Genomic DNA, 16,895 nt, shown 5'->3' on the forward strand with positions numbered 1-16,895 from the left:
TGGAGTTGTACTGAGAGGCAGCGGTCAGTTTGTCCTACGATATGATGTTAGGAAGAAGTGTGGTGTTTCTGCCACAGCCAGCACTCGCCTCTTCCTCTGGGACAAACCAAGTGATAAAATTTATTTATTTATTTATTTATTTATTTATTTATTCATTCATTCATATTTAAGTTTCACTAGTGCTTTAAGTATATTCTACACTTTCTATCAATTTCTCTATTGAACATGTTACAATGGTGAATGTTTTTTTTCCTCAGACATAAAATGCATATTAATTTAATTTAATTTAATTTAATTTAATTTAATTTAATTTAATTTAATTTAATTTAATTTAATTTAATTTAATTTAATTTTATTTTATTTTATTTATCCACATTTCTCACGACTGGACGTTGTATATTCACTAGCAGAAATGCTTCACCACATACTGTGTCAATGTCAGTGTCTGTATCTATCATTTCAAAGCGTTACATTAAAACCAGATACTGAAGTGTATTGTGTTGGATCTTCTCATCTTTCCCGTGGTTCTTCATGATGTCCGCTTTGTTCATTTCTGTTTGGTTTCGTCAACAATCAGACGAGGTTTTTATTCCCGAATCGGCCGATAAAACCTGGAGTTAAACCTCCTGTTGTTAGCTGAAATTGCTGCAGGGCCGTGGCGACTCAGAGAGTAAACACACGTCTGAACAGCACACACTTGTTGAGACACTGAGGTGAAGCGTACCTGTGCAGGGAGTCCTCATTCAGAGGGCGGAGCTTGGAGGAAGTTGCGAAGGCGGCCGCGTAATGCGGCAGTAATAAATACGCACGCACAAATCGAAAAATCCCATTCTGACCTGAAATGTCCTCCAGCCGTAGCACTCTGCTCACAATGGCTCCACGATCGGTCACTTACATCAGACATGAAGTCGTGTGTCTTCAAATCAATGAGGGACATGAAGCTATCAACCTCAACCAAAACACCAGTCCTGTAAGGACTTTAGCGACGGTTATAAACGTTATATATCGGCTCTACAGAATCGTACGCAGCTTGTTCTTCTAGCTGTGGTAGAAAAGCAGAACCTGGGGGTGTCTTCCTTCCGTCTAAACCCCACAAACTCTTCGAGCTATTGGCGTAAAACAGACCTCTTCAGATAGTCCTCATTCAGAGGGCGGAGTCTGAACACTGCTATCTGATTGGACGAGAGTCTAACATCCCCCTCAAGGAAAGAAAATCACTGTTCCACCGACAGCCAACAAAACCATGAACGTGACACGACGTGACTTCTCGTCTACCTGAAACCTTTCAGGCGGTGTAAAAGCAACGGAGACTGAAGTCGAGTTACAGCACCCTCGAAAATGATTTTCTAACAATTTACTGTAAATAAACTCACCGCTGTAAATAAACTCATGTTTCACGTGTGTGTCCTTGTGTTTTTGTCCCTGAATATGATCAACACGTACATTTGCTGGACACTCCTGGACATTCCACCTGTGGGACACACCCGCTCTTGTCTGAACTGTGAGAGGGTTCCACCTGTGGGACACGCCCACTCTTGTCTGAACTGTGAGAGTGTCTCAGATGGGGAGAAGTGACACTGGACAGTAAAAACCTTTCTGTCGTTCATCTGAAGCACACACACTGTTGGAGACGCTGACTTGCTTATATCCATCCATTTATTTAGACTTTGCTGTCCACATTTCTCACTACTGGATTCTTCTCCAGGATGTTTTTGTCTTCTTGTCTTCTTGTCTTCTCTTTCCTTACCTATGGCTCTTACGTCATTTCTATGTGACGTTACACCTGTGGGACACGCCCACAAGGGGGAAAATCTTTAACCTCAACGCTTTCGATGTACAGAAAAACAAAAGAATTGTCCTTAAAGATATTAAAGATATACTACACCGTGATAAACTACACCGCTGCACATTTTCCACAGACATTACGGTAGAAATTATTATTTATATAACCAGGAAGTTATGATGTACCGGCCTGACCAATCGCGTAGATCTTAGGGTGAATCTCAAATGCATGCATCAGCACTATAACGGTGCCCTACATAGGGTGTACAAGAGTAAGGGCGTCTACAGGATGCCGGAGTGCCCTACAGGTCTAATAGAGAACCGTTGAGAACGCAGCCATTTTGTATACCGCCACCTCGCGCAGATTTAGGTTCAGATCAGAAGCCTACGACTGTTACAGAGTAAACGAACAAAATAGAATAAAATGTTTTCCCCTAGGTAAACAACTTGGAGTTTTTATTTATCCTCTAAAGTATGTTTTGGCTTTTTAAGATATAATAAACACACTTCAGAGCCTTTGAGGACACGGATAACCTCAGAGTTAGTTAGCTAGCTAGCTAAGCTACTAGCTGTTCCCAGATCAGCTGTAAATGTGGCGCTGAGTTTAAAATGGAGTCGCTTTTATTTTAATAAAGAATTGTGTTTATTTTATTGAATGCGTCACTGTATACTCTAATACTGAAGGTCACTTTATTCTTAATGTTTTTGCTTGTTTCAGAATTTTGAAGTCAGTAGCATCTCGGACATGCAGGGCGTTTTCCCAACAAGGCAAAGCTCCAGATATGGCAGAGGGTAAATAATCTCTCTCTCTCTCTCTCTCTCTCTCTCTCTCTCTCTCTTTTTCTCTCTCTCTCTCTCTCTCTCTCTCTCCCCCTCCGTGTCTCTGTCTGTCTCTCTCTCTCTCCCTCTCTCCCTCCGTGTCTCTGTCTGTCACTCTTTCTCTCTCTCTCTCCCTCTCTCCCTCCGTGTCTCTGTCTGTCACTCTTTCTCTCTCTCTCTCTCTCTCTCTCTCTCTTTCTTTCTTTCTTTCTTTCTTTCTTTCTTTCTTTCTTTCTTTCTGTCTCTTTCTTTCTTTCTTTCTTTCTGTCTCTTTCTTTCTTTCTTTCTGTCTCTTTCTGTCTCTCTCTCCCTCCCTCTCTGTCTGTCTTTCTCTATCTCTCTCTCTCCTTCTGTCTCTGTCTGTCTGTCTCTTTCTCTCTCTCTCTCTCTCTCTCTCTCTCTCTCTCTCTCTCTCTCTCTCTCTTTCTTTCTTTCTGTCTCTTTCTGTCTCTCTCTCTGTCTGTCTTTCTCTATCTCTCTCTCTCCTTCTGTCTCTGTCTGTCTGTCTCTTTCTCTCTCTCTCTCTCTCTCTCTCCCTCTCTCTCTCTCTCTCTCTCTCTCTCTCCCTCTCTCCCTCTCTCTCTCTCTCTCTCTCTCTCTGTCTCTCTCTCTCTCTCACAGACACACACACGTAATCAAAATGTAATGAGTTTAAATGCATGTGTTTACCAGAGAATAAACACTCAGTGCTTTATTTCTCAACCACAGCAATTTGGCAACAATTACAATGTTGACATGTTATAGTTATTTTTATCTATTTATAGTTGCATAATCCCTGAAGCAAATTAGTTCCTGTCACTGCTTATGTCAGCTATAAAAATCCATTTTGTACTGTGGCTGAAAAGTGCAAAACACAAGAAAAAGAAATAGAAAGTGGATTGGTGTGTGTATGAACACAGCTCTGCTCTTATAGCGCTCCTTACATCCTTTAATCTGGAATAGTTTCGGCTTCTAAACATTCCTGGTGTGTTTTTAGAGCTCGCAAACTAATCTTTACTCCATGATACGCTATCAGTATATCCAAAAGCATGCCATATGAACGTCCTTCCTCACAGTTGTTATTGTGTTTTCTAATTTTTGTTATTATTATTATGTATTTATTTATTTTTATTTTTTCCTGGATTTGTTATTTTGTTTTTGTATGTAATATATATTTTTTTTATTTATTTTATTTCTGGATCATTCATTCATTCATTCATTCATTCATTCATTTATTCTTGGATTTGTAATTTAATTTATTTTTATTTGGATTTGTTATTTTGTTTCCAGGTTTGTTTTTATATATTTATTTGTTTATTTTTGGATTTGTTATATTGTTTTCTGATTTGCTGTTTTATTTTATTTATTATTTATTTATTTTTATTTGGATTTGTTATTTTGTTTCAGGATTTGTTATTTTATTTATTAATTTTTTTTTATTTGTTAGTTTTTGTTTTTGATTCTGTCTATCCTATAATAAACACAAAAACAGCGTAATAAAAACACACCACTTGTCATGTTACAGGGAAGAAGTGTCACAAAGACTTGGAAACTTAAAGCTTTCCCTCTGACTGACACTGGAGACTCCTTCCACAAATTTATGAAGTGTGAAAAACACACAAAAAAGACAAAACTCCCATGAGTCTAAATTGCTGTGGGTTTTTCAGATTGCAAAGTTGTTTTGTTTTGTTTGGGTTTTTTTTGACGCATTTGTGTGTCCTTACAGGAAACGCACACTTGCTTGTGACCAATGGTGTGTTGTTGGTAAAAATTAAACTTGTCGGCTTGTTTAATCAGCCCTTAAATTACTCTGGTGGCTTCCTAAAACATCTTGATTTCTCTTCTTTTTAATCTTTTCATTCTTTTTTATTTTCTTTATCTTTAATCTTCCACACAGATCCATTTCTTTACCTGTATCTAGAGCTCATTATTTTTTTTTCTTTAATATCTCTGCTGCATTTCAGTATTTAAGGAATGTTTTCTCTCTGCGTCTTTTTCCTCTCTTTTTCCTGTCTTCATATCGTCTCAATAGTGAGAATATCTCCTAGTCTAATGCAGCACACAGGTTTCTCTACACTAAATGTAGTCTGTCAGTCACTTCGTGCAGACTTTTAGTGTGAATCAAATTTTAGTGTGAATCACTATTTTTATTTTCCACGTGCACACAACCATTCAGCAGTACAACATGCAGGACGTCTGACTTTCTGTGTCATAAAAAATAGAAATAAAATAAAAACAGACTAAGAATAGAATTAAATTGAACTATACAGGTAGGAAAAGGGGAAAAAAATTATAAATAAATATATTTTTTAAAACTTCTCTTTTCCACCTTTATAGTTTAATTCAATTTTACTTCTATTTTTAGTCTCTTTTTTTATTATTATATTTTAATGCAGAGTGTTTTGCAAAATGGAAATTTACGACCATTTTGGGAATTTTGTAATATTTTATTATTATTATTATTTTATTAATAATATTATTGTTTTTATATTATTATTATTATTATTATTATTATTATTTATTACCATTATTATTATTATAAAAATATTAGTAATGATAATAATAATAATTATTATTATTAATTGTATGAATTGTCTTTGTGTTATAATAATAATAATAATAATAATTATTATTATTATTATTATTATTATTATTATTATTTTTATTCATTATTTATTTAGTTACATTTTTTGGCAGAATTTTTAGCTGGTAGTCATTGAGAATTAAGCCGATTGAAGCCGTTATACACTGATTGAGACGATACGAGCGAACGCTGTGCTTCTGCATGCAGCCGTCTGCAGAGGATGTTAGTTACTGTCGTAGACTCACTGCTTCCTTCTGACGGTTTTTTTTCCCCCACCCAGTTCGCAATCGGCTTCGGCAGATCGTCGGAGCATCGACCAATTGGAAGTACGTCTGAGTGAAAAGTTAGCTTTGAACACGTATCACTGTATGTTCCGATGATGGCGAGCTTCTCTTTAATGGTTTCTCCGTGCAGAGATCATCAGCAAGCCCTGGCAGAGAGAATCTCCCTGAGTAAACACCTCGCTAACAGTCAGGAGGAACTTCCCACAAAGAGCATGAAGGACAGCGAGATCGAGGTGCATCTCCCGTTGGGGACGCAGCCGTCGCTCCGCGAGAAATACCTCAACTTCCACAACAGCGTCAGGTAGCAGATTTACACCAGAACCACTGCAGAACCTGCTGGATCAGTTCTGTTGGGGTTTCAGCAAAGAGATCTTTGTCGTAATTATAATAGCACTGTAGCTCCGTGGTGCTTTTCTATTTAGTCTCAAAAAAAATAAATTAATTTATTAATAATAAATTAACTTTGTGTGATTTTTTTCCCCCACTTCAAAAAGGTTTGGTCGGATTTTGGAGGATCTTGACAGTTTAGCAGGTACCTAAACCATTTCTTCAACCAAACTAAAGCCAGATTTCAAATATTGAATGAGTTTATTTTCAGTATTGTAGACAGCATTACATGTTTTTTCTTTTCTTCCTCCCCACTGCAGTGCTCATCTGTTACTCTCACACCTGGAATAAAGATCTGGAGAGATCGCCTCTGTCTATCGTCACGGCTCTGGTGGACAAAATCGGTAAACTCAGGCCATTATTTTAACATGCTGCTCTAATATCACATCATGTGCAATATCTTCTAGTTCCCGAGCACCTTCTTTGTACTTTGAATACATGTTGTATATACACTATATTGCCGAACGTTTTGAGACACCCTTCCTAATCATTGAACTCAGGGGTTCAGGGGTTGGGCTTGAGTCCTGACCTCACCCCGATAGAACACCTTTGGAAAGAATTAGAGTGGAGACTGTGAGCCAGGCCAAAACTGGCCTTTACATGCACATGAATGTAATATGGAGTTGTCCCGCCCTTTGCAGCTAGAACAGCTTCAACTCTTTTGGGAAGGCTTTCCACAAGGTGTTAGGAGTGTGTTTATGGGAATTTTTGATCATTCCACTAGAAGCGCATTTGTGCGGTCAGGCACTGATGTTGGATGAGAAGGTCTGGCTCACAGTCTCCGCTCTAATTCATCCCAAAGGTGTTCTACGGGGTTGAGGTCAGGACTCTGTGAAGTTCCTCCACACCAAACTCACTCATCCATGTCTTTATGGACCTTGCTTTGGTCACTGGTGTGCAGTCATGTTGGAACAGGAAGGGGTCATCCCCAAACTGTTCCCACAAAGTTGGGCATGAAATTGTCCAAAATGTCTTGGTATGAAGCTGAAGCATTAAGAGTTCCTTTCACTGGAACTAAGGGGCCGAGCCCAGCCCCTGAAACACAACACCTGAACTCAATGATTTGGAGGAGTGTCCCAAAACCTTGGCCAATATAGAATATTTCATTTCATTTATTTTTCATTTATATATTATATCTCACTTATATTTATATTTTTGAATACATTTGTATATATAGATTATTTCGTCTGCTTTTGATTTTTTTTTCTTGTTACCTGGAGCAGTAATCTGTCTCTGGCAAAAGAATTGCCTTTGGGATTAATAAAGTTCTATCTTTATCTTTATCTTTATCTTACCTTACCTTATAGAGGTGTAATAACATGTAATTTGTGTAATAAGATGTAATAACGACAGTAATGTAGCATCTTTTTATTAATAACTTCTTAATTTATAATAAGCATTAATAACATCTTAATAACAAATACTAACATCTTATTGCTTCCCAGACATGCGGAGAAACATCATCTACCCGGATTGCGACATCAAGTTCACGGGTCATGTGACGTGGGTGGGGAAGACGTCGATCGAAGCCAAGATGCACATGACCCAGGTCTGTAAACCCAAGCAGCAGATCAGACCGTGCTTTGTACGCTTTTCTTCCTGCACAAGAGGCCAGAAAGAGGTCCTTCTAGAATTAGGCTGCTTTCACACTTTTGTCGCAAATGTGGAAAAGTTCATTTGGCACTGAAAAGTGTCACGTGATGTCACATGAGGTCAAGTTAGGGAAACTTTACAACAACAATCTTTATTAAATCTTTATTACTGATAATAATGAATCTAATCTCAAGGACAAATCTACACTATTTACCTCATTGTTCCTCCGTGTCTCCACAGTTCCATGACGGAGCTTACACTCCAGTGTTAGATGCCACGTTTGTGATGGTCGCTCGAGATCCAGAAAATAAAAGGTATGATATCACACAATGATTATTTTTATCTCACAGATCAGTTCATTAATCACGTCATTTGCTTCAGGGCGGCATTTGTGAACCCACTGAAACTGGAGAACCCGGAGGAGGAGAAGATTTTCCAGCAAGGAGAGAGTAAGGATCTAATCTGTGTAAATAAGTGTGTGTGAATGTGAGTTGAATACTTCCTGTTCCGAATGAATAAACTGAGGATGAATCTGATCCTCACTTCAGTTAACAAGAAGAGGCGTGTGGAGCTGAGCACTGCGTCTTTACTCAAGGTGGCTCCTACAGCCGAAGAGAGGACGCTCGTACACAGCCTGTTCCTGAACACACTCGACGCCAAGTACAAGCTACACACACACACGCGCGCACACACTGTGAAAAGCCACTAACTGCTTATTATCCTACATACTGAACATCTTGAAAGTTCCCAAGAAATGTGCAAAAAATTCTTCTTATTCTGCTTACTACTGCTTTTTTATTCACACTTGAATTTAGCTAAAAAACAGGTGATTAAAACAGGCAGCGGTGACTTAGCAAGAAAAAGTGAAACCTTTTTTCTCCCCTGCAAGCTTTAACAAAATCATTTGGTAAATCCGGCACATCAGGATATTTCTCCAAATATAGACAGTAAAAGAATGTCTGATTTGGACAGAACTAAGACCTCAGACATACCAGTAAAACCAGTCCACTCTTTATCCCCTGTTTAACTGGTGCTTGTATTAAAACATTTCACAAATCTTTATTCAAACATCACGTCTATTATACAGTCTATTGTGACGGCGGATGTTTCCAGACTGATGTAATTGAAAAGCACAGGCAGGAACCCGGAGACTCATTATTACCTTTATATCACGCCTCAGCCTTGCCTCTCTTTGTTTATTTATTTCGGTATTTATTTATTTAATCTCATATGAAAGAAAAATCTTTTTGCTTTTCGAATAGTGAGCTAACAATCCAGCACGTTCTTTGCCATGAGCAAGATTCAGATCCTGCTGAAACGACTCCCTTATGAACCTTCCTGATGAGCAGATGAATGTTTGTGTCTCTCGTGTAGAACCGTTAGCTTCCGGAGTCGAATCCTTCCCCCTAACTCCGTGTGGATGGAGGACGCAAAGCTAAAAGGCTTGGAGATCTGTCATCCACAGGTCAGCCAGAACCTACTGAGGCTAATGAACATGTGCCTCCTGTGTGTGTTTAGTGTGCTTACTGTGATTAGTGTGTGTGTGTTTCTAATCCAGGAGAGGAACATCTTCAATCGGATATTCGGTGGTTTCCTGATGAGAAAGGCGTACGAGCTGGGCTGGACCAACGCTTGTGTATTTGCGTAGGATTCTGCTCTATTCTCAAACCTTCACACACACAGTTACTCAGTGATCCAGGTCGTGTTTACTGAACCGATTTACCTCTGTATCCCAGCGGCTGCAGGCCAGTTCTGGTAGCGGTGGATGACATCATGTTCCGCAAGCCGGTGGAGATCGGGTCACTGCTGCTGTTGTCCTCACAGGTAGAATAAAAACAAAACAAAAACACACTCCATGTTGTGGTGTTGTAGGAAAACAATCAACAACAGAGTGTGTAATGAAGCGGAGACACCGTCACTACCTCGAGCTCCAATAACAGTGCATCATCAGGTGTTTTATTCCTCTTACCCCACAGCAACGTGACACAACTAAGAGTTTATCCTCATGATTAATGTCGAGGAACTTCACATGAACAAGTTAGATCTCATTATTCCTTATCAGCGTCTCTAGTTTCTGTCTGTTTAATAAAAATTATACAGCTTATAAAGCACTGACACTGGAGACTCTGTCCAAAAATGTAAAGCAAACATTTTTGTACAAAAAAAATTCCATTCAATCAATGATTACGGCTTTCTTTAAGATGATGAGTTCCTGTGAATGAGCAGTTACCATAGAAACGATGAAGTGTTGCTTTTGCACTTAATGTGAGTGAGTGAGTGTCAGTTGCATTATTAACTAATTTAATAATGCAACAATAATAACTGGTAATTATTTATTTATTTTTTGGTCAGGTGTGTTACACTGAAGGACGCCATGTTCAGGTCAGAGTTCACACAGAGGTGCTTGACCCTTTGACCCGGCAGCACGACACCACCAACGTCTTTCACTTCACCTTCCAAGTGGAGAAGCCAGTTCCTGCTGTAGTACCGCAGAGTTATGGAGGTTAGACGACAGTGTCTGGGTTTATTTCACTGTTTTTAATTCTCCATTCATGCCATTATCAGAAACAACTAGTAACTAGGATTACTAACATCAGCTAGCATAATGAGCATGCATGCATGCATTTATTTATTTATTTATTTTACATGCTGTAATTAATATTATATTTATATTATGTGCTGTAATTAATATTAGATTAATATTGATATTTATTTATTTATATTATGTGCTGTAATTAATATTAGATATATATTTATTATAGTTATATTACGTGCTGTAATTTATATTATATTTATATTCATAATATTTATATTATCTGCCGTAATTAATATTATTTTTATTATATTTATATTTCATGCCATAATTAATATAAATGTCTCCTCCAGAGTCTATGCTCTACCTGGATGGGAAAAGACACTTTGATGAGACAATGAAGAGCCAGTGAAGATCATTCTGCATACAATCTGACCCTAGAGGAAGATTTCTTGCAGTGTAATGCCATCAAACAACAAACAAATAATGTAACTGCACTTTGTCAATGAGGATGTTGATGTCGGACATGTTCTGGGTTTTTTTTTTTTGCATGTGTGTGTTTTGGTCATTTATATACAAAGAGAGATATAAAAATATTCAAATGAAATTATTTATACTCATTAACGTTGAGCATATTCTACATTTTTTACAAACAGGCTCTCACTACAGATGATGATGATCACGTTCAGTGTATCGTGTACTATTGACTGTTTATCGCACTTTTTATTAAGACATTAGGTGGCGGTTTGTAATTTAGGTCGCCTTATAGAGACGCTGCAACAACCAAACTGTTTAGCAGTCTTTTTATTTAGCAGAAATGTTTTATTGAAATCCTGGTACCTTTCAGATCCTAGATGTTTTTCTCAGAATTTCTGGTCTTTTCCTATTAGTGTCATGTATGTGGTGGTTGCCATGTCTGTATTTTACAACCAGAAATTACTGCATGGACTAAAGGAAGATGTCTAATAATCATCAGAAGGAACAAAGCAAGAAAGCAGTAGGAGATTTGGACATACTTGTGATACAGGCATATGGACCGGTGATGCCAGTAACCTCAAGTGCACTTATTCACCATTCTGAGAACAATCTTAAATTAGTCTGGAAAGGTATAACATAATAAACTGAATGTTTCACATCATGTATAGGTCAGCTCTATTCAAGCGAACAAACATGAATGTGTTTCTCTTTTATTTTTCTTCTTTTTTTGCCATAACACAAACATTTGTTTTGTATTTCTCAAACATTTATATTTTATGTTGAACAGCCTTTTAATAAAGCGTAAGCAAATATATTTATTGTGCTTATTAAGTTTTTTTTTTATAAGATATGAAAAAATGTGTAAACAGTAGGGATGCAGGAATCAAACCCTGAACCCTGGAAATGTGGCTTGAACATAAAATGTTACCGAAAAATAAAACATTTCAGGGTGATAACAGTAACTCGACTCATTATTTTCACATTATGGCATGACACGAAGTGTTTTATTTATTCTTTAGTCACTGCAGTGTAAAGGAATTGGAGATGTGGAGGATTATCTCCTTTTTGCATTGAAAAATTCATTAAAAGCAAATAAGTAATAAGAATCAAACACCAGGTATACTATCAAGAAGTTTATTATTATAAATGTCATGAGGGAAATAATTCATCATTTAATTGTAATAATTACAATACAAAGCTCATTTGCGATAAATCTTCCTGACTGGCAACCTGACGCGATGTGTATTTCCTTGACATGGCAACCCAGTGAAATCTCGCGATATTTGCGTGGAGGGTGCGTGCGGCTCAGTATGGCAGCTGTAGCTTTAACACACTGCCGAAGACGAGCTTTTCAGGTGTTGGGTAATGGAGCAGTCCAGCTTCTTTCACCTAAATGTTTTCAGGGTCAGTAAAAAGTTCACTGTCGGTTGTTTTGTATATAAATGAGAGGAAGTTAAGTTATATAACAGCGCTTTTTTAAAGCAGAGAACTGAAGGGGGTGTGGCGTGGAAAAGCCCTTCAGACATGTTAGTACTGTGGGAAACCTGCATGCCTTTATCTGTGTTTTGTGGAAGAATTTATTCACTAGAATTTAAGAATGCGTCTAATTTTGCTCTTAAATATATATTATGTATTAGATTTGTTTGTATGTGTTTGTTGTGATCTGGTTTCAGTGAAACTTATATAACACGCATGTGTCACTGTATCACCTGTACGTGACCATTTGTATTAAAGGTGCAATAGATTTTATTATTTATTTATTGTGCCTGGAATGTATGTGTAATGTAATATAAAAGTGTATTCAAGCACAAACTTTAGTGAGAAATGTGAGTTAAAAAAAAACCCGTTTGGGAAAACTGACTTCCGGTCCGGTACACCGTTTGTGTTTTCAGGGCACTTCCGGTCAGTGATTCTGCGTACATTCTGCGTTATAGTGATGGGAAGTTCGGATAATTTTACTGACTCGGATCTTTGACTCTCGTTCAGCAATATGAACTAATCATTTTCCGAGTTATTTTGTTCATTTTAGCAGAATATATATTTACAGACTGGGAACATCCCACAAGATCTGCAGTTTTGGAGATGCTCTGATCCAGTGGTCTAGCCATCACAATTTGGCTCTTCATCAAACTCCCTTCATCAAATCCTTACGCTTGTCCTTTTTTCCTGCTTCTAACACATCAACTTGAGGACAAAATGTTCACTTGCTGCCTAATATATCCCACCCACTAACAGGTCCCATGATGAGGAGATCATCAGTGCTATTCACGTCACCTGGCACTGGTCATAATGTTATGCCTAGTATTTGTCCACCTAAATTTACCTGTCAGCCAATTATAATGCAAATGGACACTGGATGAAAGAAAACACTAATGTACCAGGATGTAAGATTGACATGTTTGGTATTGTAAAACTTTGAAGAAATTGTGCATCATTCCTTAAAATCCTGACTTCTGTATGAACGCAGGAGCCAGACAGAAGTCCAGTACGGTGCAGTACGCCTCCCGGCCGGACCTCCCCAAGCTGGCTTACCGCAGAGTGAAAGGGAAGAGTCCAGGCGTGATGTTCCTGCCCGGATTCGGCTCTAACATGAACGGACCAAAAGCAGAAGCTTTAGAGGAATTCTGCAGGTCTTTAGGTCATTCGTATCTGAGGTAAACACACTCTAATCTCCCACCTCATTACTCGCTCATTATTCATTCATTTTAACCAAATTGGATATGTCCGACTATATTATGGAAGTTTTGTGATTGTAGTTTATGTAGTTCTGGTCTGTGATTGGTTGGAACAACCTGCTGCAAGAGGTTGTTTATTATTTACTTGAGAGAATAAAGAGAAGCTTGTTGAGGGAAAACGTACTATAATGCGATTAGAACAGGATCTTCTACGACTTTGTAATCTTTGGCAGCGTATGAGGAACGAAAGACTTCAGGATGTGCCGTTATAAGAGAGTAATCCTGGAAGCAGAGACTCCACTATGTCATTGATTATTTTTCTCTAACAGCACACCCCCAGTGTTTTATTCCTTACATAATGAATGCTGATGCAGGAGATGAATGTGTTTGCGTGCTCGTGTAGGTTCGATTATTCCGGTCACGGAGCTTCGGAAGGCGTTTTTTCCGAGGGAACGATCGGAAGCTGGAAGAAAGACGTTCTCTTCATGTTGGATGAAGTTGCAGAAGGTCCTCAGGTGAAGTTTTAATGCATACACTAGATTACCAAAAGTTTTGGGACACCCCTCCAAATCATTGAATTCAGGGGTTGGGCTCGGCCCCTTAGTTCCAGTGAAAGGAACTCTTAATGCTTCAGCTTCATACCAAGACATTTTGGACAATTTCATGTTCTTTGTGGGAACAGTTTGGGGATGACCCCTTCCTGTTCCAACATGACTGTACACCAGTGACCAAAGCAAGGTCCATAAAGACATGGATGAGTGAGTTTGGTGTGGAGGAACTTGACTGTCCTGCACAGAGTCCTGACCTCAACCCCATAGAACACCTTTGGGATGAATTAGAGCGGAGACTGTGAGCCAGTCCTTCTCGTCCAACATCAGTGCCTGACCTCACAAATGCGCTTCAAGAGGAATGGTCAAAAATTCCCATAAACACACTCCTAAACCTTGTGGAAAGCCTTCCCAGAAGAGTTGAAGCTGTTATCGCTGTAAAGGGTGGGACAACTCCATATTACATTCATGTGCATGTAAAGGCAGACAGCCCAGTTTTGGTCTGGTTCACAGTCTCCCCTCTAATTCATCCCAAAGGTGTTCTGTGGGGTTGTGGTCAGGACTCAGTCAGACTCAGTGTGTTCAGGTCAGTCAAGTTCCTCCACACCAAACTCTTCTATTATAATTTCTTTTTCCTAGAAAACTAATCTGCTCCTGAAGGATGATTAAAAACCCATCAGAGTTCTCCTTGAAGAATTCTGTGTAGGATAAATCCTATTGTCTGAAATTCTACACAAAATTCCCACAGTGCCAGAGCTAGGAGAAAACCCCCAGAGACATTCACTCTACAGAAATAATAGTGTAATAACAACACACATGAATCATGTAGAACATTTTTCACACAAGGACATTAAATGGCATTATCAAATAACTAAGAATAGGTCATTTCTTTCCCCGCCTCTGGTCGGCGTGATTAAAAATGACCTTAATAAATGAAACAAATCAGCAGGAAGAATGTCCGATCTCTCAGCACTCACTAATCGAGTCATTTTCAGCCGGAGCTTTGAACGATTTGGGTTTAAAATGGCTGAGTTCACTGCAGTTCTAATGCTGCAGTAATTGTTGATTAAATCCATTCATTTATTTATGCTGCAGATTCTGGTGGGCTCCAGCATGGGCGGCTGGCTGATGCTGCTGGCCGCTATCGCTCGCCCCGAGAAGACCAAAGCCCTGGTGGGCATTTCCACAGCAGCCGATCATTTCGTCACAGCGTTTAAATCACTTCCTCTGCAAGTAAGAGACGTTTTTGCCTCATCATTCTAGGAAAGAAAAACATTATTTCTAATTCTGGCTTCCTATCATACTTGTGTAAAGAATTATAAAATACTTCCAGAATACATCCTCAAAATCCTGTTATTTCTGTTTCTGAAGATAGATGTTTAGATGAAAATAAAGTCCAGGCTGCAGAATTCAGTTCATTCAATTTGGCTGATTTCCAGCTCTGTACTTAGCTCATTTTCTCGTTAGCATATCGCACACGGTTTCATCCAGATATTGAAATCCAGAGATCGATGCTGACGTCTCATTTCTTTCCTTCTCCATGCGTCAGACGAGAAAGGAGTTCGAAGATCAGGGCGCATGGAAAATCCCGACCAAAAGCAACGAGGAAGGTGTGTACACCATTAGCATGGACTTGCTGAAGGAAGCCGAGAACCACTGCCTGCTGCACAGCCCCATCCCCATCACCTGCCCCGTGCGCCTCATCCACGGCCTGAAGGACCAAGACGTGCCCTGGCACATCTCCATGCAGGTCGCGGAGCGCGTGCTGAGCAACGACGTGGACGTCATCCTCCGGCGCCACGGGCAGCACCGCATGGCCGACAAGGACGACATCAAGCTCATGGTGTACACCATCGACGACCTCATCGACAAGCTGACCACCATGGCATGAACGGCCAGAACTTCCCGAGAAAACCTGTTTCCTTAGTGCCTTCATTTACTGCGTTATTTTTTTTTACACTTCATTATCAGATTAGTGTCTGATTAAAGCTGCTCTTTTGTTTGTTTTTTTGTCAGTATTGGTCGTTAGTGCAGTTTCCCGTGCCTTCTTTACCCCGTGCATCATTGCTAACCAAATAAATCTTGTTCTATCCGTTGTATTTTTTTCTCTCTGTTTATAAACCATTCACCAAACCGTGATTTGTTTCTGTGATTTAATCTATCTGACGCTTCACAGCTGACCTTTTCATTCAGATCTGATCTCCACTCTCTCCTGTGTGGACGATGTCTCTGTTCAGTCTCTACAGGAATTACTCTCCAGTTTGTTTATTAACATGCGATTAGGACACAGATCGGCCAGTGAACCGTGACTCGCTCGCCAGCCGCAACGCTTCAGCTCACTCCTCAACTACCAGAGTGACCTTTCAGTCGGTCACCGACGGCACGCAATCAGGCAGAGTGAAATAAAAACGGACGTAACGCTGTAATGCACTCGCTTTATTAAAACACTCGGCCGGAAGAACAGCCAGGGACGTTACTGAGATTCCCCTCAACATCGCAGCACCAGTTCTATCCAGTTCTATAAAGCAAATATTCTGTTTATATATTTATTTTTATATATTAATATAGAAATGCTATATATTTATTTAGTGAGTCTCTTTATTGCTTTTTTTAAATTGTATTCCTTAAAGCAAGTTATTCCTATATAAGCAGTGCATAGATGGTTAGACCAACACAATAAAATGTTTGTTAAGGGTTTAATGAATTGTTTTTATTTTATTTATTTATTTTTTTTAACTTAGTTTATGTTACACAGAATTTTCGGAACCCGGAGAAGAAGACTATACAAGGCTTGTATATTTAATTTTTATTTTGTTTATTTATTTATTTTTCATAAGTGGTCCTACAAAGAAACTAGTTTTCTTTCTTAGTTTTTTAATATATGTTAATTTTTATTCCTTTTCATGAAGGGTGCCAATAATTCTTGAGGTCTAATAGTAACAAATCGCACATTTTTTTTAAATATTTATTTTTAATTGTTTTTTTGTTTGTTTGTTTTTTTAATAAACTTTTATTGTTACGTTCTAGGCTTTTATTTCATCACAATATTCTTTCTAGCATTTTTTTTTAATTGTGCTTATTTCTTTTTTTCCCCTTTTTGCTTTTATTACTAGATACAGAACTCCAGAAATATTGTCACCCTTCATGAAAATGAATATGTATCTAGAATAAAAGCTTAAAGCCTGCACACTAAAGGAGTTTTACAGACTGTGGATTCAGGAGAAAGGTTTTCTC

General features: G+C 38.6%; 2 protein-coding genes across 3 annotated transcripts; both read left to right on the plus strand.

The window, feature by feature from the left end:
* Window positions 1-2,066: 2,066 nt before the first annotated feature.
* LOC131344590 (acyl-coenzyme A thioesterase 9, mitochondrial-like) lies at window positions 2,067-11,386 on the plus strand. 2 transcript variants are annotated; one of them, XM_058376999.1, is made up of 16 exons: window positions 2,067-2,220; window positions 2,501-2,574; window positions 4,307-4,333; window positions 5,445-5,490; window positions 5,579-5,749; window positions 5,943-5,980; window positions 6,096-6,179; window positions 7,281-7,384; window positions 7,669-7,742; window positions 7,810-7,877; window positions 7,977-8,088; window positions 8,803-8,893; window positions 8,987-9,072; window positions 9,165-9,252; window positions 9,781-9,931; window positions 10,315-11,386. In XM_058376999.1, the coding sequence occupies exons 1-16, from the start codon at window positions 2,207-2,209 to the stop codon at window positions 10,371-10,373; spliced, it is 1,287 nt and encodes a 428-aa protein (XP_058232982.1). In that variant the 5' UTR covers window positions 2,067-2,206; the 3' UTR covers window positions 10,374-11,386. The 2 variants fall into 2 exon arrangements, with proteins under 2 accessions (XP_058232982.1, XP_058232983.1); XM_058377000.1 differs by lacking the exon at window positions 4,307-4,333.
* Window positions 11,387-11,710: 324 nt separating this feature from the next.
* abhd10b (abhydrolase domain containing 10, depalmitoylase b) lies at window positions 11,711-15,800 on the plus strand. The gene is made up of 5 exons (XM_058377040.1): window positions 11,711-11,842; window positions 12,906-13,092; window positions 13,517-13,628; window positions 14,757-14,894; window positions 15,211-15,800. The coding sequence occupies exons 1-5, from the start codon at window positions 11,749-11,751 to the stop codon at window positions 15,550-15,552; spliced, it is 873 nt and encodes a 290-aa protein (XP_058233023.1). The 5' UTR covers window positions 11,711-11,748; the 3' UTR covers window positions 15,553-15,800.
* The last annotated feature ends 1,095 nt before the right edge of the window (window positions 15,801-16,895 follow it).

The sequence above is a fragment of the Hemibagrus wyckioides genome, linkage group LG23 (genome assembly GCF_019097595.1).
Source record: "Hemibagrus wyckioides isolate EC202008001 linkage group LG23, SWU_Hwy_1.0, whole genome shotgun sequence".
Lineage (NCBI taxonomy): Eukaryota > Metazoa > Chordata > Actinopteri > Siluriformes > Bagridae > Hemibagrus > Hemibagrus wyckioides.

Coding starts and splice junctions, on each gene's coding strand:
- abhd10b (XM_058377040.1), top strand. CDS start 11,749: ATGGCAGCTGTAGCTTTAACACACTGCCGAAGACGAGCTTTTCAGGTG. Junction 11,843..12,905: donor TTCACCTAAATGTTTTCAGG/GTCAGTAAAAAG, acceptor GTATGAACGCAG/GAGCCAGACAGAAGTCCAGT. Junction 13,629..14,756: donor AAGTTGCAGAAGGTCCTCAG/GTGAAGTTTTAA, acceptor TTTATGCTGCAG/ATTCTGGTGGGCTCCAGCAT.
- LOC131344590 (XM_058376999.1), top strand. Junction 7,878..7,976: donor GATTTTCCAGCAAGGAGAGA/GTAAGGATCTAA, acceptor TCCTCACTTCAG/TTAACAAGAAGAGGCGTGTG. Junction 9,932..10,314: donor AGTACCGCAGAGTTATGGAG/GTTAGACGACAG, acceptor TGTCTCCTCCAG/AGTCTATGCTCTACCTGGAT.